The sequence below is a fragment of the Pelodiscus sinensis genome, chromosome 6 (genome assembly GCF_049634645.1).
Source record: "Pelodiscus sinensis isolate JC-2024 chromosome 6, ASM4963464v1, whole genome shotgun sequence".
NCBI classification, from domain to species: Eukaryota; Metazoa; Chordata; order Testudines; family Trionychidae; genus Pelodiscus; species Pelodiscus sinensis.
Window position 1 is genome coordinate 9,534,266 of NC_134716.1, and position 22,159 is coordinate 9,556,424.

General features: G+C 40.2%; 1 protein-coding gene across 4 annotated transcripts in view; it reads left to right on the forward strand.

The window, feature by feature from the left end:
• The window catches only part of SUSD1 (sushi domain containing 1), a 90,290-nt gene that overhangs the window by 30,368 nt on the left and 37,763 nt on the right, over positions 1-22,159 (forward strand). For all 4 annotated transcript variants that reach the window (XM_075931417.1, XM_075931418.1, XM_075931415.1 and 1 more), the window contains one exon: positions 21,167-21,261. In XM_075931417.1, the coding sequence (XP_075787532.1) occupies positions 21,167-21,261 (95 nt within the window). The remainder of the gene's footprint in view (positions 1-21,166; positions 21,262-22,159) is intronic.

Below are 22,159 nucleotides of genomic sequence, written 5' to 3' on the forward strand. Positions count from 1 at the left end.
TTTGGTCTCTGTCTTCATGGGAAAAACTCAGCTCCCAGACCGCTGCACTGGGCAGCACAGTATGGGGAGGAGCTGAGCAGCCTCCTCTAGTGAAAGTCGTAACAGGTTAATGACTGTTCAGGGAAGCTGGATGTGCACAAGTCCATGGGGCCAGATCTAATACACCCAGGATGCAGAACGAGTTGGCTAAGGTGTTTGCAGAGCCATTGGCCTTTGAAAGCTCATGGCGATTGGGGGAGGGCCTATATCAGTGGTGTCCAAAGTTTTTTCAAAGAGGGCCAGATTTGATGAAGTGAACATGCGTGAGGGCCGACCATTTTGCCTGACATTCTTTGAACCATTAAAATTAAATGCAAATTAACTATTTTATACAAAGTTTATTGCAAACGGCATACTTTTCATTTCGTCACATGGATGACAAATCTAAACAGGTGTTAAATCACTCTGCCTTTCATAGCTGAAGGCCAGATGGAAAAAAAAATCCAGGAATCTGAAATATATGTCAGGAACATTGTAAAGTACATTACATATTATTGGTAATAAAGGTTGTCTGTCAACTTTTAAGTTCAAAAAATATGAACAGGAACATAACACCAAGTATACATGTTGTGTCCAAATATATTTATAACTGATTTAGACCAACTGACATTAACTGAGATTTTACAATGTATTCATCTCAATACATATGGATTCGTTGGGGGCCATAAAAGATAGATATTGCCAAATTACCTGGGGGGCCGTATTAAACTGGAACACAGGCCGCAATTGGCCCGCAGGCCGGACTTTGGACATGCCTGGCCTATATGATTGGGAAAAGCCAAATGCAGTGCCCAAAAGGGAAGGAGAATCCAAGGAACTACAGACAATCAGCCTCACCTCAGTGCCTAGAAAAATCATGCTGCAGGAATCCCTTTCATTCTGACTTCAGTGCAACAACGCAGGGTTTGTTTTTGCTGTGGAGGGGTGTTTTGGTTTGTTTTTGTGTTCACCGGACTAATAGAATTTTGGTGAGAAAGTAAATAAAACACAGAGGCATTAGTGGCCATGGCCCAAGTAGTAGAGAACACAAGGAGGATGATTGGATGTGGTAGCTGCGGTATGTACATGATTCTGGAGGGGGTACCTGAAAGGAGTTTTGTTTGCATGAAGTGCCGCCTGATAGAGCTGATGGAAGAAAAGATCCGAGGACTGGAGATGCAGGTGGAAACTCTGGTCGAGTTTCGAAGGGGGTTTGAGCAGATGATGGAGCAAAGGCATGACGTGGCTGAAGGGGAAAGTTTAGATATGTAGATGGAGGCAGGATCAAGGGCCTCAGAGGGGGGACTGCAGGGTGAAGAAAATGGAAAGTGGACTAAGAGAACCAGGCAGAGGAAAAGATGGGTCAGTGAAGGAAAAATAGAGCTCAAGAACAGGTATGTGGAGTTGGAGAATGAAGAAGGGGTATAGCAGGTAGATAATGAAGATGGAAGGGTGAGGAAGAAGAGAAGAGTGGCTAGTCCCATAAATAAAGGGGAAAATTTATGGAGACAACACCAAAATGAGCATTAGGAGGTTACAGGATGGGTTAAAGAGGATTACAAGGGAAAATAGGAATAGCAAGGACTTGCAGCCAGAGGAACCAAGAGATAGACCAGAGAATCGCACTGTCACTAGGAAAAGGCAGGTCTACGTGATTGGGGACTCCTTATTGAGAAGAATAGATAGGCCTGTAACCAGAGCTGATCCAGAGAATAGAAGGGTGTGCTGTCTGCCAGGTGCTAAGATACGAGATGTGGAACTGAGGTTGAAGAGGATTATTAAGGGAGCAGGAAGGAATCCATTGATTATCCTTCATGTAGGAACAAATGATACGGCTAGATTCTCGCTGGAACGAATTAAGGGAGACTATGCTAGGCTGGGGAGGACGCTCAAGGAAATTGAGGCTCAGGTGATCTTTAGTGGGATTCTGCCTGTTCCTAGAGAAGGGCAACTCAGATGTGACAGGATTATGATTATCAATAGATGGCTTAGGCAATGGTGCTATAAGGAGGGCTTTGGGATGTATAGTCACTGGGAGGCATTTATGGACAGAGGACTGTTCTCTCAGGATGGACGTCACCTAAGTAGGGAGGGAAATAGACTTCTAGGATGGAGGCTGGCTCAACTGATTAAGAGAGCTTTAAACTAGGAATTTGGCGGAGACTGTTGGGAGATGTCCAAGTAATCTCTACGCCGGATTTTAACACTGAGAGGGAGGAAAACGAAGTAAGAAGGGATATATCTGGGGGTAGGAGAATGTACATGAGGAAGGGTAGGGTGGGTACTAGTCTAATAGGTCATATTGGAGGTACAATGTCCGTGCCAAATTGGGTAAAGAATGTGAGTGAGGCCAAACAGCAAAAATTAAGATGTTTGTACACCAATGCGAGGAGCCTAGGTAACAAAATGGAGGAACTAGAGCTATTGGTCCAGGAAGTGAAACCAGATATTATAGGAATAACAGAAACATGGTGGAATACTAGGCATGACTAGAGTACAGGTATTGAAGGGTATGTGCTGTTTAGGAAAGACAGAAATAAGGGTAAAGGTGGTGGAGTCGCATTGTATATCAAAGGATTGTAAAGAAATAAAAAGTGATGGAATGGAGAAGACAGAGTCTGTGTTGTACCAAATAAAAGCAAGCAGGATCTTATGAGGGGGATAAGGCAAAAAGCCACATTTATTGTAAAGATAATAATAAAAAATAAAGAAAAGATAGAAGCAAACAACGTTGTTTAACTACTTATTCCTATCACTACTTAACCCTTATACACTTGTGTATATATATATATATATATAACCATTCATTCATACATCCATTCATTCAAGTTCTGTGTATAGTTACCAGCCTGGAAGTTGCTTGTGACAGAATACTGGCCAGGTACTCTGTACACAAGTGATGGTAGTGGGGAGCGAAGTCCTGATCAGATGCGCATCTGAAGCTCCTGGTAGGCTGGCAGCAGAACCTTGGACTCTGATTCCATAGTTTTTTAGTCCAGTTCTTATAGGAATTTCTTCCTATGCCAGTCTATGGAAATTGCTGTATCATGCTGATGTCTCCAGGGTGGCTGCCAGGTGCTCATCAGTGATCTCATCGGGTGGACCTCCAGTTTCTCCACTTGACACCTTTTGGTTGCACTGGCACCTGACGCCTTCTTCAGCCCTTTGTTGCTGTATTCTCAGGCTGGCACCTCTCAGAGCCATTCATTCATCATCCAAGCACTCTCTCATACATTCATACAGTATTTTGTATAATAATAAAAGTTGTAGTTACAGAAAGTTTCTGGGTGGTATTGCTTAAAACATTCTCTGACTGCTAAGTAAAGTTAACAATGTTTTAAAGAGAACAGGCCTCAATTAAGTAACAATGGCCTTAGTCAATTACAGGGCTTGGCTCCCATAGCAGAGTTAATGGCTAGACAATGCATTGTTACAATGTATCTCTGCAATGTCAATTTCAAGCAGCCCCTTGCACAAGCTTGAGCATGCCCTGGAGCACAGAGGGGGGGGCTGTTTCTGGTTACATAGGATTATGTTTTTAACAGTTCTAAGTTATATTACCTAATACATTATTTTCTAAAGGGGGCAATAATAATAATAAATCTAAACATTTAACAATCTTAACAAATAATAATAATAATAAGAAGAAGAATTAATAATAAATCTAAACACTAAGTTGTGGGGAACAAATTATGGGGAGTCACTTCCATTTGGAGGAATCATTTTCAATACATTAATATGTTATCCCTACATACTCCCCCTTTTGACACTACGATATCTGGTATACTCGTAGTGTCACTTTGTATTTAATCTGTTTAAGAGAAGGTATCGTGAGGCAACATGTGTTTGATTGTAATGTAACAAATGTTCTTTTTTTATCCAGGTTAGGTGACTTGCCCAGAGCGAGAGAAAATAGTGATTTTATCCAGGGCAGCTTGGGCAACAGTTTGAAACCCAATTAACAGTGCATGAATGTATGTGCTCTTATCCCACATAGTGTAGGCATCCTTGCATTTAGCCCTGAAAACAAAATTGGTGGTGTGCCTCAGTTTCCCTTTTCACATCACACACCAATTTTGGAATTCCCCTTTCTCAGGTGAGAAGCTTCAACACTAATTACAAGTACTAACAGTAAAATACCAGTGTTACAAGGCTTTTGAACATACAATGTGCTCTTGGGTACATTTTTTTAACCATTTCCAGGGTTTTGGTACAAAATCCTGCACATTGAACATTGTTACATTCTTAGTAACTGCAGTACAGTGGTTATGAAAGTTAGCATAAGTAGCAGGAACAAATTCATCCCAAGTGTACGCTGACAATTTTGGGTTTTTAGGTTGAAAAATCTGCAGCCTTCCTTGGCCACATAGGTCTTGCCCCATTGCCCTGTTGTTTTAAATGCAAAGCTCCCTCTTTCAAAGACAAAAGGCCTGACTGGGTGTGCCTCCCCTGGGAACACTCCTGTCCCAAATACACTGACTTCCCAGCAAGCTGGTCATACTCAGTTACTTGGTTGCCAGACTGCTCCAATTCCCTGGCTGATTCTGCCTCTTCTGAAACAACTATCAGTTCCTTTGAGATTTCTCCACAGCCATTTACACTGGGTTTTTCTAAATGCAGTTAACATGTTTAATGCTTATTGAACCTTTCCTGCCTAGGGAAGATTATTTTTAACACAGTATACTAGTTAGTTAGACAGACAGACAGACAGACATGAGACAAACACAAAACATAAAACAATCTTTGTTGCAACAATACATCCATGGTGTTGTAGGGTATTTAGCTGGTACCAGCTTGTCCTGATTTTCTGAAAGACAAAACAAGAACATACTTCTACCCCTTTGGGGGTGGCATTATTATTTACATACTTTCTCTTTTTATTTTACAAATATGCTTTCATGTCTCTTTGCTTACAATTACTCCTATAGTTAAATATTTTTGTTTTGTAGCAAAACAGGTTTCAATGGTTTTTACCCCTTCTTGTGGGTGAATTACCCCACTGTGTAATTAATAAATTTAGGAGGTGTACTTTAGTTTTCCTTTTATACAGCAGACTAAGTTAGTAAGTTTCTGCTGTGTTAGGTTTATGAATAGAGAGTAGCCAAGAAGCATTATTACTATAATGCTGGGAAGGTTTTAAGTGTGAGATGTGTTTTCAATGATTATTTTAACATTTTAAAGGTTTTTCTTTTCTTTTTTTTAAAAAAGAAAATCATGTACATATTACAGGGTTACTTATGAACATTAGCATTAAATAACAAGTAGCCCTGTGGATCTTATCAATAGGTGTTTAAGTATCCTGTGATAGCATGCCTTTTATTTAGACAACTTAGCTTTGAGACCAGTGTGTTTAAAACCATTTTGAAATTTTTCCATATGCAGACCCCTTTTTGTTCTGGTCTCAGGTAGTTTGCTAATCAAACTATTTATTTACCTGCAAACATTTTTTTTTTTGTTTGTGCTGCCAGCTAGGGCATTTGCACCACAGACACTTTCTGGCTTGCTTTTAGATTAAAAGCTGTTTGTAGCTTTGTCTTAAAAAGGGACACAATAACTTTTGCCAGAGATTTACAGTTTTGAGTTTTTACTTTAAGTTCTGCTTTCTCACACAGCAACCTGAAAAGGAAATTACAACCTGTTGTGGCTCCTGGAGCCTTCACAGGATTTTGATTTGTTTCCAGTTTTTACCTCCTTCTACAATATACATTGCATGTCACAGGAAAATGTGCATTCTTTGTTTATAATGTTATTTAGCCATATTAATTTTTGCATTGGGTGTAACTATTTCTTTTATGCTCACTGAGTTTTAACAAACCAATTTATTTTAAGCATACAAAACAGTTTACTAACCTACAAAACAGGAGTTCTGGATCTTAAAAACTTCACCTACTATTTACACTATATTTACACACAGATACATGCATATATTCTCTGAATATTTTTAATACTATTTTTACATTCCTGTACAAAGATTACATTCACTTTTATTTATTTGGGGGTAGTTAAGTTCCTAATAGAACCCTCTTGGAAGTTCTTTAGTGAAATTTGCCTGGATTATTTACAGACACTCTTTTGGAAAAGGGCCCCTTTTTCCTTCAGAATGGCTGCAAAGAAACCAAGAAGTCTTTTCCTTTAACATTTTAGCATTTTCACAACTGCTCAATTTCCTTCCATACTCTGTAGAGTTAACTTCTGGTTTTTTTTTTTTTTCTTTCTTAAAACACTTTCTTATTTCTTAATGAGAACTGGCCTTGTTTCAGATATTACTTTTTGTAAGTATTGTTTTAAGAATTTAGATTTACAGTACCTGTACTTACTGCTTTTTCTTAGTTCTACCACAAAGCCTTCAATCTATCTTTTGCCTGCCTGCTTGTCTGGGCCTGATCCTGTTTTTTCTTGCTGAATGGCCCTTTTCCATGGACACAGGCTTTGTCCCATTACCAGTTTAGCAAGGAGGGTGGCCTTGTTCACTAAACCCCACACCTCCTGGTTCTTTTCCTTAAGCATATCCCTGAAAACTTTGAGAGTGCTACTTTAACTCTCAGTACCCATCCTTAAGGGACTCTAACTGTGTCTGGGTACTGAGGGACAGACATTTCCAACTTTTTGCTTTTGCAGCGGAGGCTTTTACATTTTGCAGTTTCCTATTTGAATTTTTATAATTAGTTAATTTGAGGAACACCTTATTACAGGTTTTATAGGAGCCAAACTGAATCTGTGTTTTCTTTTCCCTTTTTCTTTTGGGTTTAGCTTTTCCTGCAGAGAGAGATTTTTTTTTTTTTTTTTTTTTTTTTTTTTTTTTTTTTTTTTTTGCAGGTAGCTAAGTGGAGGTAACTGTTATTACATGCCTCCCATAATAGCCAAATTGCTGCTGCATCTTCTTTGGCAGCATTAGAAGGTCTGTACATGAGGATATACTGTGCCAATCTATCCTCTAGGTCCAAAATATTACAAACATCTTCAAGGGTTTGTCCAAGGACTTGTACCCATATCTCTGAAGGATTTGTGTAAAGGGTGTTATTTCTTTATGAAAGGTGAGGTTAGAGCTCCTTCAAACTCTATTCCTCCCTCTGAGACTGCTTTTCCTGGACTTTTCTTAAACATCTTTAATACTTGTGTAGTTTCCTTTATCACCCCTGAACCCTTGCAGCGAGTGACACAGCCTAGACTATTAATTAATAATCGTAGCTTCTTTTTACAGCCTAAATTATTTTAATAATTGTAGCTTCTAGTTACACAGCCTAGATTATTCCAATGAATAATCGTAGCTTCTTACACAGCCTAGATTATTCCAACAATAGTCGTAGCTTCTATTTACAGCCTAAATTATTTCAACAATTGTAGCTTCTAGTTACACAGCCTAGATTATTCCAATGAATAATCGTAGCTTCTTACACAGCCTAGATTATTTCAATGAATAACCATAGCTTCTATTTACAGCCTAAATTATTTCAATAATTGTAGCTTCTTTTTACTATGAGCTCTTTTGTGAAGCCTCTACCCTCTGGAGGTCAGCAGGCTTTGGTTAACCAAAATAAAAAGAAAGAAAAAGAAAAAAAAAATAGAACTGCTCTTTGTAGAGTCAGCTGTGTGCACACTAATGTTCACAATACCTGAGGCTCTTTACCAATATTCCCCCTTTCGCATTCTCCACCAAAATGTTGTACCAAATAAAAGCAAGCAGGATCTTATGAGGGGGATAAGGCAAAAAGCCACATTTATTGTAAAGATAATAATAAAAAATAAAGAAAAGATAGAAGCAAACAACGTTGTTTAACTACTTATTCCTATCACTACTTAACCCTTATACACTTGTGTATATATATATATATATATAACCATTCATTCATACATCCATTCATTCAAGTTCTGTGTATAGTTACCAGCCTGGAAGTTGCTTGTGACAGAATACTGGCCAGGTACTCTGTACACAAGTGATGGTAGTGGGGAGCGAAGTCCTGATCAGATGCGCATCTGAAGCTCCTGGTAGGCTGGCAGCAGAACCTTGGACTCTGATTCCATAGTTTTTTAGTCCAGTTCTTATAGGAATTTCTTCCTATGCCAGTCTATGGAAATTGCTGTATCATGCTGATGTCTCCAGGGTGGCTGCCAGGTGCTCATCAGTGATCTCATCGGGTGGACCTCCAGTTTCTCCACTTGACACCTTTTGGTTGCACTGGCACCTGACGCCTTCTTCAGCCCTTTGTTGCTGTATTCTCAGGCTGGCACCTCTCAGAGCCATTCATTCATCATCCAAGCACTCTCTCATACATTCATACAGTATTTTGTATAATAATAAAAGTTGTAGTTACAGAAAGTTTCTGGGTGGTATTGCTTAAAACATTCTCTGACTGCTAAGTAAAGTTAACAATGTTTTAAAGAGAACAGGCCTCAATTAAGTAACAATGGCCTTAGTCAATTACAGGGCTTGGCTCCCATAGCAGAGTTAATGGCTAGACAATGCATTGTTACAATGTATCTCTGCAATGTCAATTTCAAGCAGCCCCTTGCACAAGCTTGAGCATGCCCTGGAGCACAGAGGGGGGGGCTGTTTCTGGTTACATAGGATTATGTTTTTAACAGTTCTAAGTTATATTACCTAATACATTATTTTCTAAAGGGGGCAATAATAATAATAAATCTAAACATTTAACAATCTTAACAAATAATAATAATAAGAAGAAGAAGAATTAATAATAAATCTAAACACTAAGTTGTGGGGAACAAATTATGGGGAGTCACTTCCATTTGGAGGAATCATTTTCAATACATTAATATGTTATCCCTACATCTGTTTGGGCAAAAATCACATTGGGAAAGAAAACTATCAGATCCTCTCCTGGGATAGTGGTTGGGGTGTGTTATAGACAACCAGGATCCAATTTGGATATGGATAGAGATCTCTTTAATGTTTTTAATGAAGTAAATACTCATGGAAATTGCGTAATCATGAGAGATTTCAACTTTCCAGATATAGACTGGAGAACAAGTGCTAGTAATAATAATAGGGCTCAGATTTTCCTAGATGTGATAGCTGATGAATTCCTTCATCAAGTAGTTGCTGAACCAACAAGGGGGGATGCTATTTTAGATTTGGTTTTGGGGAATAGCGAGGACCTCATAGATGAAATGGTTGTAGGATCAACCTCGAGTGATCATGAGCTAATTCAGTTCAAACTAAATGGAAGGATAAACAAAAATAAATCTGAGACAAGGGTTTTTGATTTCAAAAGGGCTAACTTTAATACATTAAGGAAATTAGTTAGGGAAGTTGAGTGGACTAAAGAAATTATGGATCTTGAGGTGGAGGAGGCCTGGGATTATTTTAAGTTAAAGTTGCAGAAGCTGTCAGAAGCCTGTATCCCAAGAAAAGGGGAAAAAATTATAGGCAGGTGTGTTAGACCAAGCTGGATGAGCAAGCATCTCAGAAAGGTGATTAAGAAAAAGCAGAAAGTATATAAGGAGTGGAAGATGGGAGGGATCAGTAAAGAAAGCTACCTTATTGAGGTTCGAGCACGTAGGGACAAAGTGGAGAGAGGCTAAAAGTCAGGTAGAGTTGGACCTTGCAAATGGAATTAAACCAATAGTAAAAGGTTTAATAGCCATATAAATAGGAAAAAAACAAAAAAAGAAAAAGTAGGACCGCTAATTACTAAGGATGGAGTGGAGGTTAAGGATAATATAGGAATGGCCCAATATCTAAATAAATACTTTGCTTCAGTCTTTAATGAAGCTAATGAAGAGCTTAGGGGGATAATGGTAACATAAGAAATGGGACTAAGGATATGGAGGTAGATATTACCATATCGGAGGTAAAAGCCAAACTTGAACAGCTTAATGGGAGTAAATCGGGGGGCCCAGATAATCTTCATCCAGGAATATTAAAGGACATGAAATTGCAAGTCCATTAGCAAAATTTTTTAATAAATCTCTAAACTCAGGGGTTGTACCATTTGATTGGAGAATTGCTAATATAGTTCCTATTTTTAAGAAAGGGGAAAAAACGTGACCCGGGTAACTATAGGCCTGATAGTTTGACATCTGTAGTATGCAAGATCTTGGAAAAAATTTTGAAGGAGAAAGTAGTTAGAGATAGTGAGGCTAATGGCAATTGGGACAAATTACAACATGGTTTTACAAAAGGTAGATCGTGCCAAACCAACCTGATCTCCTTTTTTGAGAAAGTAACAGATTTTTTTAGATAAAGGAAATGCAGTGGATCTAATCTACCTTGACTTTAGTAAGGCATTTGATACAGTACCACATGGGGAATTATTGGTTAAATTGGAAAAGATAGGGATTAATATGACAGTTAAGAGGTGGATAAGCAACTGGTTAAAGGGGAGACTATAGCGAGTCATACTGAAAGGTGAACTGTCAGGTTGGAGGAAGGTTAATAGCGGAGTTCCTCAGGGATCAGTTTTGGGGCCAATTTTATTTAATCTTTTTTTATTGCTGACCGTGGCACCAAAAATGGAAGTATCCAGATAAAGTTTGCGGGTGACACAAAGTTGGGAGGTATTGCCAATTCAGAAAAGGATCTGGATATTATACAGGAAGATCTGGATGACCTTGTAAATTGGAGTGATAGCAATAGGATGAAATTTAATAGTGAGAAGTGTAAGGTTATGCATTTAGGGATTAATAACAAGAATTTTAGTTATAAGCTGGGGACACATCAGTTGGAAGTAACGGAGGAGGAGAAGGACCTCGGAGTCCTGGTTGATTATAGAATGACTATGAGCCGCCATTGTGACATGGCCGTGAAAAAGGCTAATACGGTCTTGGGATGTATTAAGCGAGGTATTTCCAGTAGGGATAAGGAGGTGTTAGTGCCATTATAAAAGGCATTGGTGAGACCCCATTTGGAATACTGTGTGCAGTTCTGGTCTCCCATGTTTAAGAAGGATGAATTCAAACTGGAACAGGTACAAAGAAGGGCCACTAGGATGATCTGAGGAATGGAAAACCTGCCTTATGAAAGGAGACTCAAGGAGCTTGGCTTGTTTACCTTAACCAAAAGAAGGCTGAGGGGAGACATGGTTGCTCTCTTTAAATATATTAGAGGGATAAATACCAGGGAGGGAGAGGAATTATTTAAGCTTAATACCAATGTGGACACAAGAACAAATGGATATAAACTGGCTAGTAGGAAGTTTAGACTTGAGATTAGACGAAGGTTTCTAACCATGGGGAGTGAGGTTCTGGAACAGCCTTCCAAGGGAAGTAGTGGGGGCAAAAGACCTATCTGGTTTCAAGATTAAACTAGATGGGTTTATGAAGGGGATGGTTTGATGAGATAACATGATCTTGGTAACTAATTGACCATTCATTATCAGTGGTAAATAGGTTAATGGAGGGATGATAGGAGTTACTATAGAGAACTTTCTGGGTGTCTGGTTGGTGAGTCTTGCCCACGTGCTCAGGGTTCAGCTGATCGCCATATTTGGGGTTGGGAAGGAATTTTCCTCCAGGGTAGATTGGCAGAGACCCTGGAGGTTTTTCGCCTTCCTCTGTAGCATGGGGCACAGATCACAGCTGGAGGATTCTCTGCATCTTGGGGTCTTTAAACCATTTGAGGACTTCAGTATCTGAGATATAGGTGAGAGGATTATTCCAGGAGAGGGTGGGTGAGATTCTGTGGCCTGCACTGTGCAGGGGGTCAGACTAGATGATCATAATGGTCCCTTCTGACCTTAAAGTCTATGAGTCTATGAAATACTTGGTGGGGAGGAAAGTGATCAGGAACAATCAGCATGGATTCGCCAAAGACAAGTCATGCCTGACCAACCTAATTGCCTTCTATGATGAGGTAACTGGCTATGTGGCTATAGGGAAAGCAGTGGATATGATATACCTTAGCTTCAGCAATGTTTTTGATACTGTCTGCCACAGTATTCTTGCCAGGAAGTTAAAGTACGGTTTGGATGAATGGACTATGAGGTGGACAGAAAGCTGGCTAAATCGTCAGGCTTGACAAATCTGTGTCTACTTGGCAGCCAGTATCAAGCAGCATGTCGCAGTGTTTGGTGCTTTGTTCAGCATCATCCTTAATGATCAGGATGATGGGATAAATTGCACACTCAACAAATTCATGGGTGACACTAATCTGGGGGGAGAGGTAGATGCACTGGAGAGTATAGATAAGGTCCAGAAGTGACCTAGATAAATTAGATTATTGGGCCTCAAGTGGCAAAAGTGCACGGTTTAGCCCTACTAGTTATTCTGGAGAGTTTAAAAATAAAAAAAGCCTTTCTCTGTATTGCACAAGAATAATGAAAATAACGGAGAAATTTCAAAGAAACAGTTCTGATAGCTTTGGCTTGATCATCTGACTAAAAAAACCAAAAGCATAAAACCCCCATTAAAAAAGAAGTAGCTGAAAAGCTTAAAGAAGTAGGTCTGGTGAAGACCCTCTAAATCAATGGTCTCCAACCTTTTTAAGCACAAGATCACTTTTTGAATTTGTCAGTCCAATATCTACCTCAAATCCAAATCTCCCTGCCCCACCCCTTCGCTGAGGCCCTGCCCTCCTCAAACTGAGCAGATGGGCTACAAGAGAGGGGGACAGAGAGACACCAGTGCCCCTCCTCCTCTGTCTCCCCCACCCTGCACAACAAGCAGGAGGCTCCCAGGGGAAGCTCTGAGGCTCTGGGCGAGATCAGCCAGGCAATGCTGGGAGGGGCAGCTGAAGTGCCGGCGCTTGATAGCCTCCGAGCCAAACCAGTCAGGAGCACCTGTCAGAGGCTCCAAGATCTACCAGTAGGTCCCGATCTATTGGTTGGTGACCACTGCTCTAAATCAGTTGCAGAGAACTCTCCAGTTGACTCCTATGCCTGGATGGACCTACTAAAATAGACCCCGAGACACCTCCATCACACTCTCCCATAATGCCTTCTGCTCTGTCTGTCTCCCATCACGCTGGTCCCAGAAAACTCCTGCATTTATCTCCTAGACAATTATTGCCCATTTCGGGAGACTATATTTGGTATCTGCTAGTACTGATAATTACTACAGGTTGAACCTCTATAGTGCTGAACTCTCTGATCTGGAAACATCCATTGTCTGGAATGATTCTGCTTAGCCCGATGTCCACTTCTCAGGGGTGAGGTCCCATAAAGTTTGTTTAGAGCCACCAGTCTTGGCTTTTAGTGTTCTGTGCTGTTATTTAGCTCTAATTTACCCCGGAATGTCTTCTAAGAGCCCAGTAAGCAGTGGAAGTGTTGGTAATGCTGCTAGACAATATTGACCTCCCATGGTCCAGAAAATTCTCTGGTAGAGAACTGGTCACGTCCTGAGGGTGCCGGACTAGAGAGGTTTAACCTGTATTTGACAGTTCAATACCTCCAAAAATTGTGAATTCCTTCCATATGATCAGTTTACTTGTCTTTATTCAGAGAAAACAAAATCTAAGTGAAGCTTCCACTAAAAATAAAATCTTACCAGAATTTTAATAATAATAGTTAGCTCTTTTATAGGCGTTTTTCATCAGTAGATCTTAAAATAATTCATTTGACGATTAACATTATATTACTAAACATTCATAAATTAAACAGTTGTACATAAAATGAGAAGTAAACAAAACAGCCTCTGAGACTGACTCCATGACTCAGTGGCTGCATTGTTGCATTCATTGCTACAGTGCAGGGAAAAGTGTGTGTAAGGGCTCCCAGAGCCGTGCATAAAAAAAAGCTCAGGTCCTACTAGCAGGAAGTAAATCTGACTAGGAACACAGAAGTGAAAATTGCGATGTGCAAAGCACTGTGGAATGCAGACAGTGAACTGAAAAGCAAGAGGAAATACCGTTCTTGTGGTTTTAGAGCTCAAGGATGTGGACGGCAGTAATAGCGACGTGAGTTTTGAGCTGACCGTCCTTTTAACACTCTCTCTCTTTCTCTCTCTATCTTAGGGCACACTTCAAAGTTTCACTGTAACTTTGTGGCAACACTTTTCAAAATAGCAGCACAGTCACGTAGGACTGTAAGCGGGTCACAGGCCCTTTGTATCTGGAATGGATGAAAGGAAAGGAGGCCCAGTGGTTAGGGTGCTAGCCTGGAACTTTGGAGAGTTGAGCTCAGTTCCTTGCTCTACCAGAGACTCCTTCTGTGATCTTGGGCACGTCCGTCAGCCTCTCAGTGCCTCAGTTTCCAGTCTGTAAAATGGGGTTATAGCACTGCCCTACCTTTTGGGAAGTAGTGATGATAAATACACTAAAGCTTATGAGGAGCTTCAATATTACAGGGATGAGGATAATATAGATACATAGGAGATGTTGTTATTGCACCCATTGATATGTCTATCTCAGGGTTATTGTGCAAGGCACTGTACAAACCCAGAGATGGAATTGGGCCTTGCCACAGAGTACTTGCAATCCACACTAACTTACGAAGGGAGGAGTGGGTGAGCATATTTCTCAGAAGATAGGGAGGATTATTGAAAAATACACATTTAAAAAAATTATATATTACGTATATAAATGTGAGCCACGCCCAAATGCCATGTAGCAATGCCCTTTCTTGTAGGCATTGAAGCAAAGTGTGTCTTGAAGGATCTGGAGGAGAGAAGATACTTGCCTGATGGCTCTGTTTAGGGAAGATATTTCAGGCTATCTGTATCATATATATGCTAAAACATTGTGCCAGAAGGGGCACATTGCCATGGAAAAAGCCACTCTTACTCACGCTAGAGGGCAGAAAGCATGGTCAGCTATTAGGAAGTTTAGAAAAGTTACAAAGTAAGAAAAGGAAAAGGGTTTATATGAAAATCAATCCTACACCTAATTCCTTCTCGTCTATTAAGTGGTAAAAGACGGGGGAGAAAGTGGAAAAACACAAATTCTAAATTTCAAAAAAGTTTTAGTTTTCAAACACTAAAAAAATCTTAGAACATAATTTTTTAGGGTTTTTTTTTTAAATGAAATTTCACAATATGAAATTGAAACACTTGGTCAAAAATGACATTTCCCTGTGAACATTTTTGGTTTTAGCTAACTCTTGTCTTGTCATTGGGAAAACTTTGTATGGAAAAATTTGAACTAGCTCCATCAATCGTGAGAAGTCAGAGAGACAAAGCATTTCATATGTGCAGGTTGTTGCTTAGATAAAAGTCTTTGGCCCTGCCAGAACAAGGGAGTGCTCTGATTTGACAAAAGCACTTTGTTCTATCAGTCTGGCCTGTGTATCACCTGTGAGTCATCCATGTTGGAATGTCAGACTTAATCAGCCTTTTCCAATAGATGTTTCCCTCTCAACAGTGACAGTTTCACTGTGTCATTTCCTACAATAGGATTCTATGAGAATCCTCTTTGTTCCCTGAAGCAGGTTTCTCTTCCTTGACCGTTTCTTCCTTTGTGCCCAGTTCTGAGGGCCTTATGTGCCCCCTGGTAGCCAGGCAGTCTTTGGTCCTAGTTGCAAAAATATACCCTATTAAACAGCTAACAGTGGTTTGCTGGAGTTCTTAAATATCTGGGATGTCTATTCCTAGGCACAGGGTGAGTTTCTTTTTAAAGACTGAGTAAAATAGCGCTAGTTGGTTGTTGGCACATATCGTTGCGAAGAGCTGGTATAAAGGGCTCGTGGCAGTTCTGCAAGGCTGCAGTCAGTGGTTTCTAGCCTACAAGGAAGAGGTTAGTTTTTCATATTCCTCTTCAGATTCTTTTGCGAGCCTCTTGCTGCACCCTTAATTTTCAGTCCTGCTGTGTATAAATAATTCATCCTCATCAATACAGAATCCAGTTAGCAGAGGTGTCGCTCATTTGTGAAATTCCACACTGCCATCTCTCTCAGCAGTCAGACCCCCATCAACTAGGATTATAATGGGAGATGAAAAGGATCCGGTTGGTCCCAGTTCTCAGAAAGGGCTAATATGAGACATTGTAATCTGGTAACTTCTTCGGTGGCCTGGAAAACCACAAGATGAAATCTTCCTTCATGGAGCAACTGTTTCTTAGATCAAAGAGAGAGACTGTTCTGTCTTTTGTTATAGTTGGATTTTCTCGCTCTTTTTTTTTTTTGTTCAGTGGGAAACTTTTAAAATATTTGACACCAAGTTAATAATTACACATTTTCTGACTGCAGATATCAATTCTTAACATCAGAAATCTTTCAGATGGCGGGGGAGGCCATGAAGTTTCAGCCTTCCTAATCCAGTCCATTTTGACGACATTATTTTTATACAATTAATATATTTTTCTACTGTGAACATGATCACAACTGCATCTCCTATTCCTGGGTTTTGGTCACTTTGCACCAATATATGAATTACTTTGCCCCCATTGTATCTTGGTAACCTTTTTAGACCAAAGGAAATAGTAAATCATTAGCTGTCCCTTTGTTTCTTCCTGCATGACTGCTTTTCTCTTTAACTTTGCTACTCTTCTGTGGGCTGTCTGCATGTTTAGTTTGTGGAGGGGGGAGTTCAATTGTGGAAATCCCCTTTCAGCATCATAGTTAGGGTTGTGTTGAAATTTTACAAGCAATAATGAATTAAACATGAAAATGCTTGTGAACACTTCTCATATACTAATGCGTTAGGGAGAATATATATGTTTCCTCGTCAAATAAATCCTACTTGTAGACACACGCACAAAATATAGAGGAGGGAACTGTGGTGAAGGAAGTGTCTGGGTTCTTTGGCAACAGGTGCTCTAGAAAAGCTTGAATAGAAACAGAATGTTAGAAATCATTAAGAATTGGATGGGGAGTAAGGCAGTATTTTATTGCCTCTGTATAAATCCATGGGGCGCCCAGATCTTGAATGCTGCATGCAGATGTGGTTTCCTCGTTTCACAAAAGATATTTTAGCATTGGAAAAAAGTTCAGACTAGGGCAACAGAAATGATTAGGGATATAGAATGGCTGCCATATGAGGATCGATTAATAACACTGGAACTGGAAATTTTCAGCTTAGAAATTAAGGAGGGAGGTTATGATAGAGGTTCATAAAATCATGACTGGTGTGGAGAAAGTGAATAAGAAAAAGTTATTTACTTGTTCCCATAACACAAGAACTAGGGTTCACCAAATGGTATTAATAGGTAGCACGTTAAAACAAACAGAAGGAAGTACTTTTTCATGCAACACGCTGTCAACTTGTGGAACTCCTTGCCAGGGGATGTTGTGCAGTCTGACTAAAACAGGGTTCAAAAAACAGCTAGACAAATTCATAGAGAGTAGATCCATTAATGGCTATTAGCCAAGATGCGCAGGGATGGTGTCCCTGGCCACTCTGTCAGAAGCTGGGAATAGGTGACAGGAATGGAATCACTTGATGATTACTTGTTCTGTTCATTCCCTCTCAGGCACCTGGCCCTGTCCAGTGTCAGGAGACAGGATACTGGGCTAGATGGACCTTTTGTATGACTCAGTATTGCCATTCTTATGTTCTAACACTGTTTTCTGTAATTCTCATCTCTTACTTGAATATATGTATATTACAAGGTAGTAGCAGATAACATCTGTTGTGTATCATCTGCAGGTGAGGAAAAAGGAAAGAAAATATATTTTTTTCCTCTTTGTCCTAAATCCTGGAAGTGACTGAAGGAAAGATGTTTTATTGTATGACTTTAGTGTATGGCAACTTTTAGAAGGGAACTTTTAGAAGGGAAAGTAATGGAAGGGGAGTTTGTTCTGTGTCGGTCTTTCTGACCAGAATAGGCTGCAAAATCTTTTACTGATAACCCATAGATTCCGAGGGCTGTTTGGTGACACCTATGAAAGGAGATGATGCATGTTTTTGACCGACTGTTCTCTGAAAGGAGATGATGCACGTTTTTGACCGACTGTTCTCTGCATCACAAAACCATCTTTCAAGTGACCAGATTTCCCTATGCCAAACACGGGACATCAGGTTGGGGGTGCGGCACTCGGGGCGGTGGGGGGTGGAGTGTCCTCTTACAGCATGGCAGCCATAGTGCTTGCACTGGCACTGTACCTGTCCTTAGGTGGAGGCAGTGTTTGAATTGGATGCAGGTGAGGGGAGAGAATGCTGACATGCCCACAGAGAATAGTTATCTGGATGAAGATGAAGACTCAAGGTATGTCTGCTGCAACCATTGCACCAGGAATCTATTTAGTATGTCTGGTGAAGACCCTCTAAATCAACTGCAGAGAGCTCTCCAGTTGACTCCTGTAATCAGGCATAAGTAATACACATCCAGGTACAAGAGGTGCAAGGTAAGTTGATGGGAGAGCATCTCTCATCGACCTAGCATGGTGTGCTGCAGTAAGTTGACCTAAGCTACATTAAATCCAGCTTCATTATTCATGTAGTTGGAGTAGTATAATATAGGTCGACTTACTGCGGTAGTGTAGACATTGTGTCAGCCTTTTCACTGGTTTAGAGGTACTGAAACAATTGGTACAGTGGGGTATACAGAGAGCCATTGTACCAAAGTGTAAACCCTATAGATGAGGGAAACCACTCCAAGCCAAGGGGTGCAGCGGCACCCCTAGTACCAGCACCTATGCCTGGGTTGCTCATATTTGCCTTGTAGGGTCCTTCCCACACATTGGTTTAAAGTGAGTTCTCTGCTTTTTTCTGGAGAATTTAAAAATGGTTGGAAAATGAATAGATGAGACCATAGCCGAAGAGTCAAACTTATCTTTTTTCTGCTCATTTCCTTCTTTGTTTCTCTTATTGTCACTTCATTTCTCTTCCAGATTCAATTTTGGATCATTATTTCTCTCTCTTGTAGTTTTTCTCACTCTTATCTCTTCCCACCAGCTCCCTTCCCTGGCTTTTACCAGCCTTAATGGCACTTCCCCTGTTTTCCCTCTTCCTGTAGTCTCTTGTGACCTCTCACTCGTCCGGTACTTCCCTCCATGCCCTTGGCCCCGTCCCCATCCCTTTACTTCCTGTTTTCAGAACTCTTCCACTTGAAGTGGATGCCTGGCTGGATTGCCAGCTTTATTTGAGCTTTTATCTTATGGGACAACAGTGTCATCCAGTGGCCTGCTACATTAAGGACAAGTTCAAATTCCTTTTCTTAAACTAAAGGAAATAATTGCCTTCAACTTCACCTATTTCATAGGGGATTCTGAACTGGAGTTGAGATTAAGCATGTTCAGTCCTTACTTACGTGCTACAGCCCACTATGTTTTGTGAATCAGAGCATACATAGGATACATTAGACAAGAGAATAGATGTCTCACTATCACATAGCATTCGATAGTATATTTCTTACACTGATTAAACATCAGTTCCTGTTCAATAGAAACAAGATAGCAGTTAAGATTACCGTTAAGAGAACATCTATTCTACAGTGCATAGGAGAAAAGGATAAATAGTACTATCTTTTGAAAGCATATGTAATTTTCTTTCTTGTTGCTGAACTAGAATAGGGCTCGGATTTTCTATGGATTGTTATGATCTTTTGGATAAAATTATACTTGAATACAGCCACATAAAAAGGTTTCCTGCCTGATATTTAGTTTGTTTCCTGAGAGTTGCAATCACCTTAGCTAAAAAAGACACTGCAAAGAGAAAACACTCAAAAAAGAGAAATGACCATGACTTGTGGGATGAGTGTTTGCAGAGCAGACAAAAGCAGTAACTTCTGTACAAAGAGAGATTTTAAAAGAAGGGGTTATTTAATCTGAAAAGTAGAAATGGATGAGGAGCTATCGTAGAGGAATATAACAAATGGGTGTGATGATGGCTATTCAGACATTTGTCTCTTGCGTAAGAGGGAAACAAGAGGATGTACAAAATGATAGATTATAGATTATATATTGTACATTATAATCTGGGGGACTGCTTGGTCAAAAATGAGGGGACTCATTTTGTGGACCCATCTTGGTTAAGTTTTGTTTTTGCAATACAAAAACCAGTTATGGACTTAGGAGCTCTGTTCCCTTCTATCTGAACCTCTAAATCTGGGGGTAGGAGCTGGGCAGAGCATGGTCAGAGAACTGAGTACAGTTCTGGACTTTGTGTAGTAATAAGATGCAGATTCTTTTAGCTCTTAGTCTCTGGTTTGCGTCTGGCTGAGGTTGATAGTAACTAAGATTTGCTGCTTGTTGCTATTTGTTCAAATCAGTTACATTCCTAGTGGATAGGTGTCCTTGCAATTCATAAAACAACAAATTTACTGCAATTTAGCAGAGATGCCAATGCTTTTATTGGCGTGGTGGCTAAACTACTGTTCCGTTATAGTCAGAGGTATCAGGGCATAAGAATATATTGGTGGGAAAACTTTCATTACTGCTGTTCGCACCATCCTGTGTTCAGGTCATTCTGTGCCTTAGAGAGAGAACCTGGCATCTTCAAAATACACAGAATTTCAGGGTTTGTTTTTAAATATAATATTTTTTATGAAATGGCAGCAAAAACTTAAAAGGAAGTACTTTCATATACAATGGATAACTAACCCGTGGAACTCAATGCTGCATGATCTAAAATAAGTATGGCTTAATAGGAACATTAGAATAACCATACTGGGTCAGATCAGTGGTCTGTCTAGCCCAGTATCCTGTCTTCTGACTGTGGCCAATGCCAGATCTTTCAAAGAGAATGAACAGAACAGGGCAATCTATTGAATGATCCGTTCCCTGTCCCAGCATCTGGCAGTCCAGTGCATGGGATTGTTTCTGTGACAATCTTAACTCATAGCCATTGATGAACTAAGCCTCCATGAATTTATCTCTCTCTTTTTTTTTTTTTTTTTTTTAAAAACCCTGTTCTACTTTTGCCCTTCTCCGGAACTCCATGCAAAGATCTAATCTGAGTTTGAGGGAGGAAAAGATCCCATCCTAAGCCCTCCATTTCAGGAGTATGCATCACTACGGATGGGGGAAGAACAAACTAGCCCTAAATGCATGTCTGTCTTAATGTGAATTCTATTAATTGTTCTTTTCATCTCTTGGTCCTCTATGTAGATTATCATAGACTGATTTCACTTACCTTTCTCTTTTTCTAATCTGCCTTTTTTTCCTATGCTAAACTGCTCTTGATGAGATTTTATTTACCCAAGTGCTTATATTTCTGAGCTAGATTCCTGTGTTCTCAGTTTTCAGCACTGGTAATCGGTATGGTGAGGTTCCAAATGTAGTGTGTATTAACTTTTGGGTGTGTGTGGGTTTTTTGTTGTTTGTTATTTCTCTGTCTTCTTGGTTTAGAGTGACTTTCATATTCCCTCCTTCCCCTACAGTGAAGGCAGCCATCGGGAACGTGTCTGTATTTAATCAAACCTGTGTGAAATGGAGGAGGACGACGAGTGAAACTGACTTGAAAATGGTGTATTTGGTAAGCGGGACAGTGTTTGGGATTTTTTCCATTGCAAAATTAGCCCTTGGTAATTTAGCTGAAAATGGTGTTTTCCATCCTGCTTTTTTTTGCTGACTTGCTACCACTTAGTCCCCAGTCTGTGTCCTTTCCTCTGTCTAAAAAAAGTCCTCTTTGTGCAGTGGTGAAAGGAGATCAGATGGGCAGAGACTCCACAAGCAGAGGAGTGGCTACAGTGTTAGAGACCAGGCGCAGGGCGCCTAGAAAGCATGGTCTTCAACGTCCATCATTATTTGGTGGCAATTATGGAAGTAAATATTTGGTGAAGTTACTGAAATGTTTGTACTGAAAGGAGCAGGTCACTTTAATATGGCAATAACGATATTGTAACAGATCCCAGCATAGGAAGTCATTTTGTGCGTCCTGTGACACACCAGACTCTTCGCTAATTGACAGTGTGCTGGGTATGCCCCACACTCAGTGCACGTGCATATGTGCTCCAGACGTTTCATGTATTAGTCTTTGATGGGTTTCAGTAAATACTTGCAGACTGCGGCATATCACAAAGGATCCTTTTATTTTTTGCCTTATGTGCATTGTAATTTTTTTTGGTTTTTTTTGGCCATAAATCAAGAGTGCAGTTATCTTGTATCTTTAAGATACAAATAAAGGATGACAAATGTAGCACATAACTAGTGCAAGTCCAGCCCCTCCGGGCATGGGTGTGAAGTTGGTGCTCCTCAGGCCTAGTCTAGGAGAACTTGGGCCCCCAGTTGCCCCTCTGCGGGAGATAATCATGCACTGGCCAGCCAAAGCCCCAGCCGGAGTCCAGTCCTTTAATCCAGCCCCTATAGTCTTACTCGGGTCCATCCCCACAGACCATATTTTCACAGGTCACTTCTGGTTATTAGCCATCCAT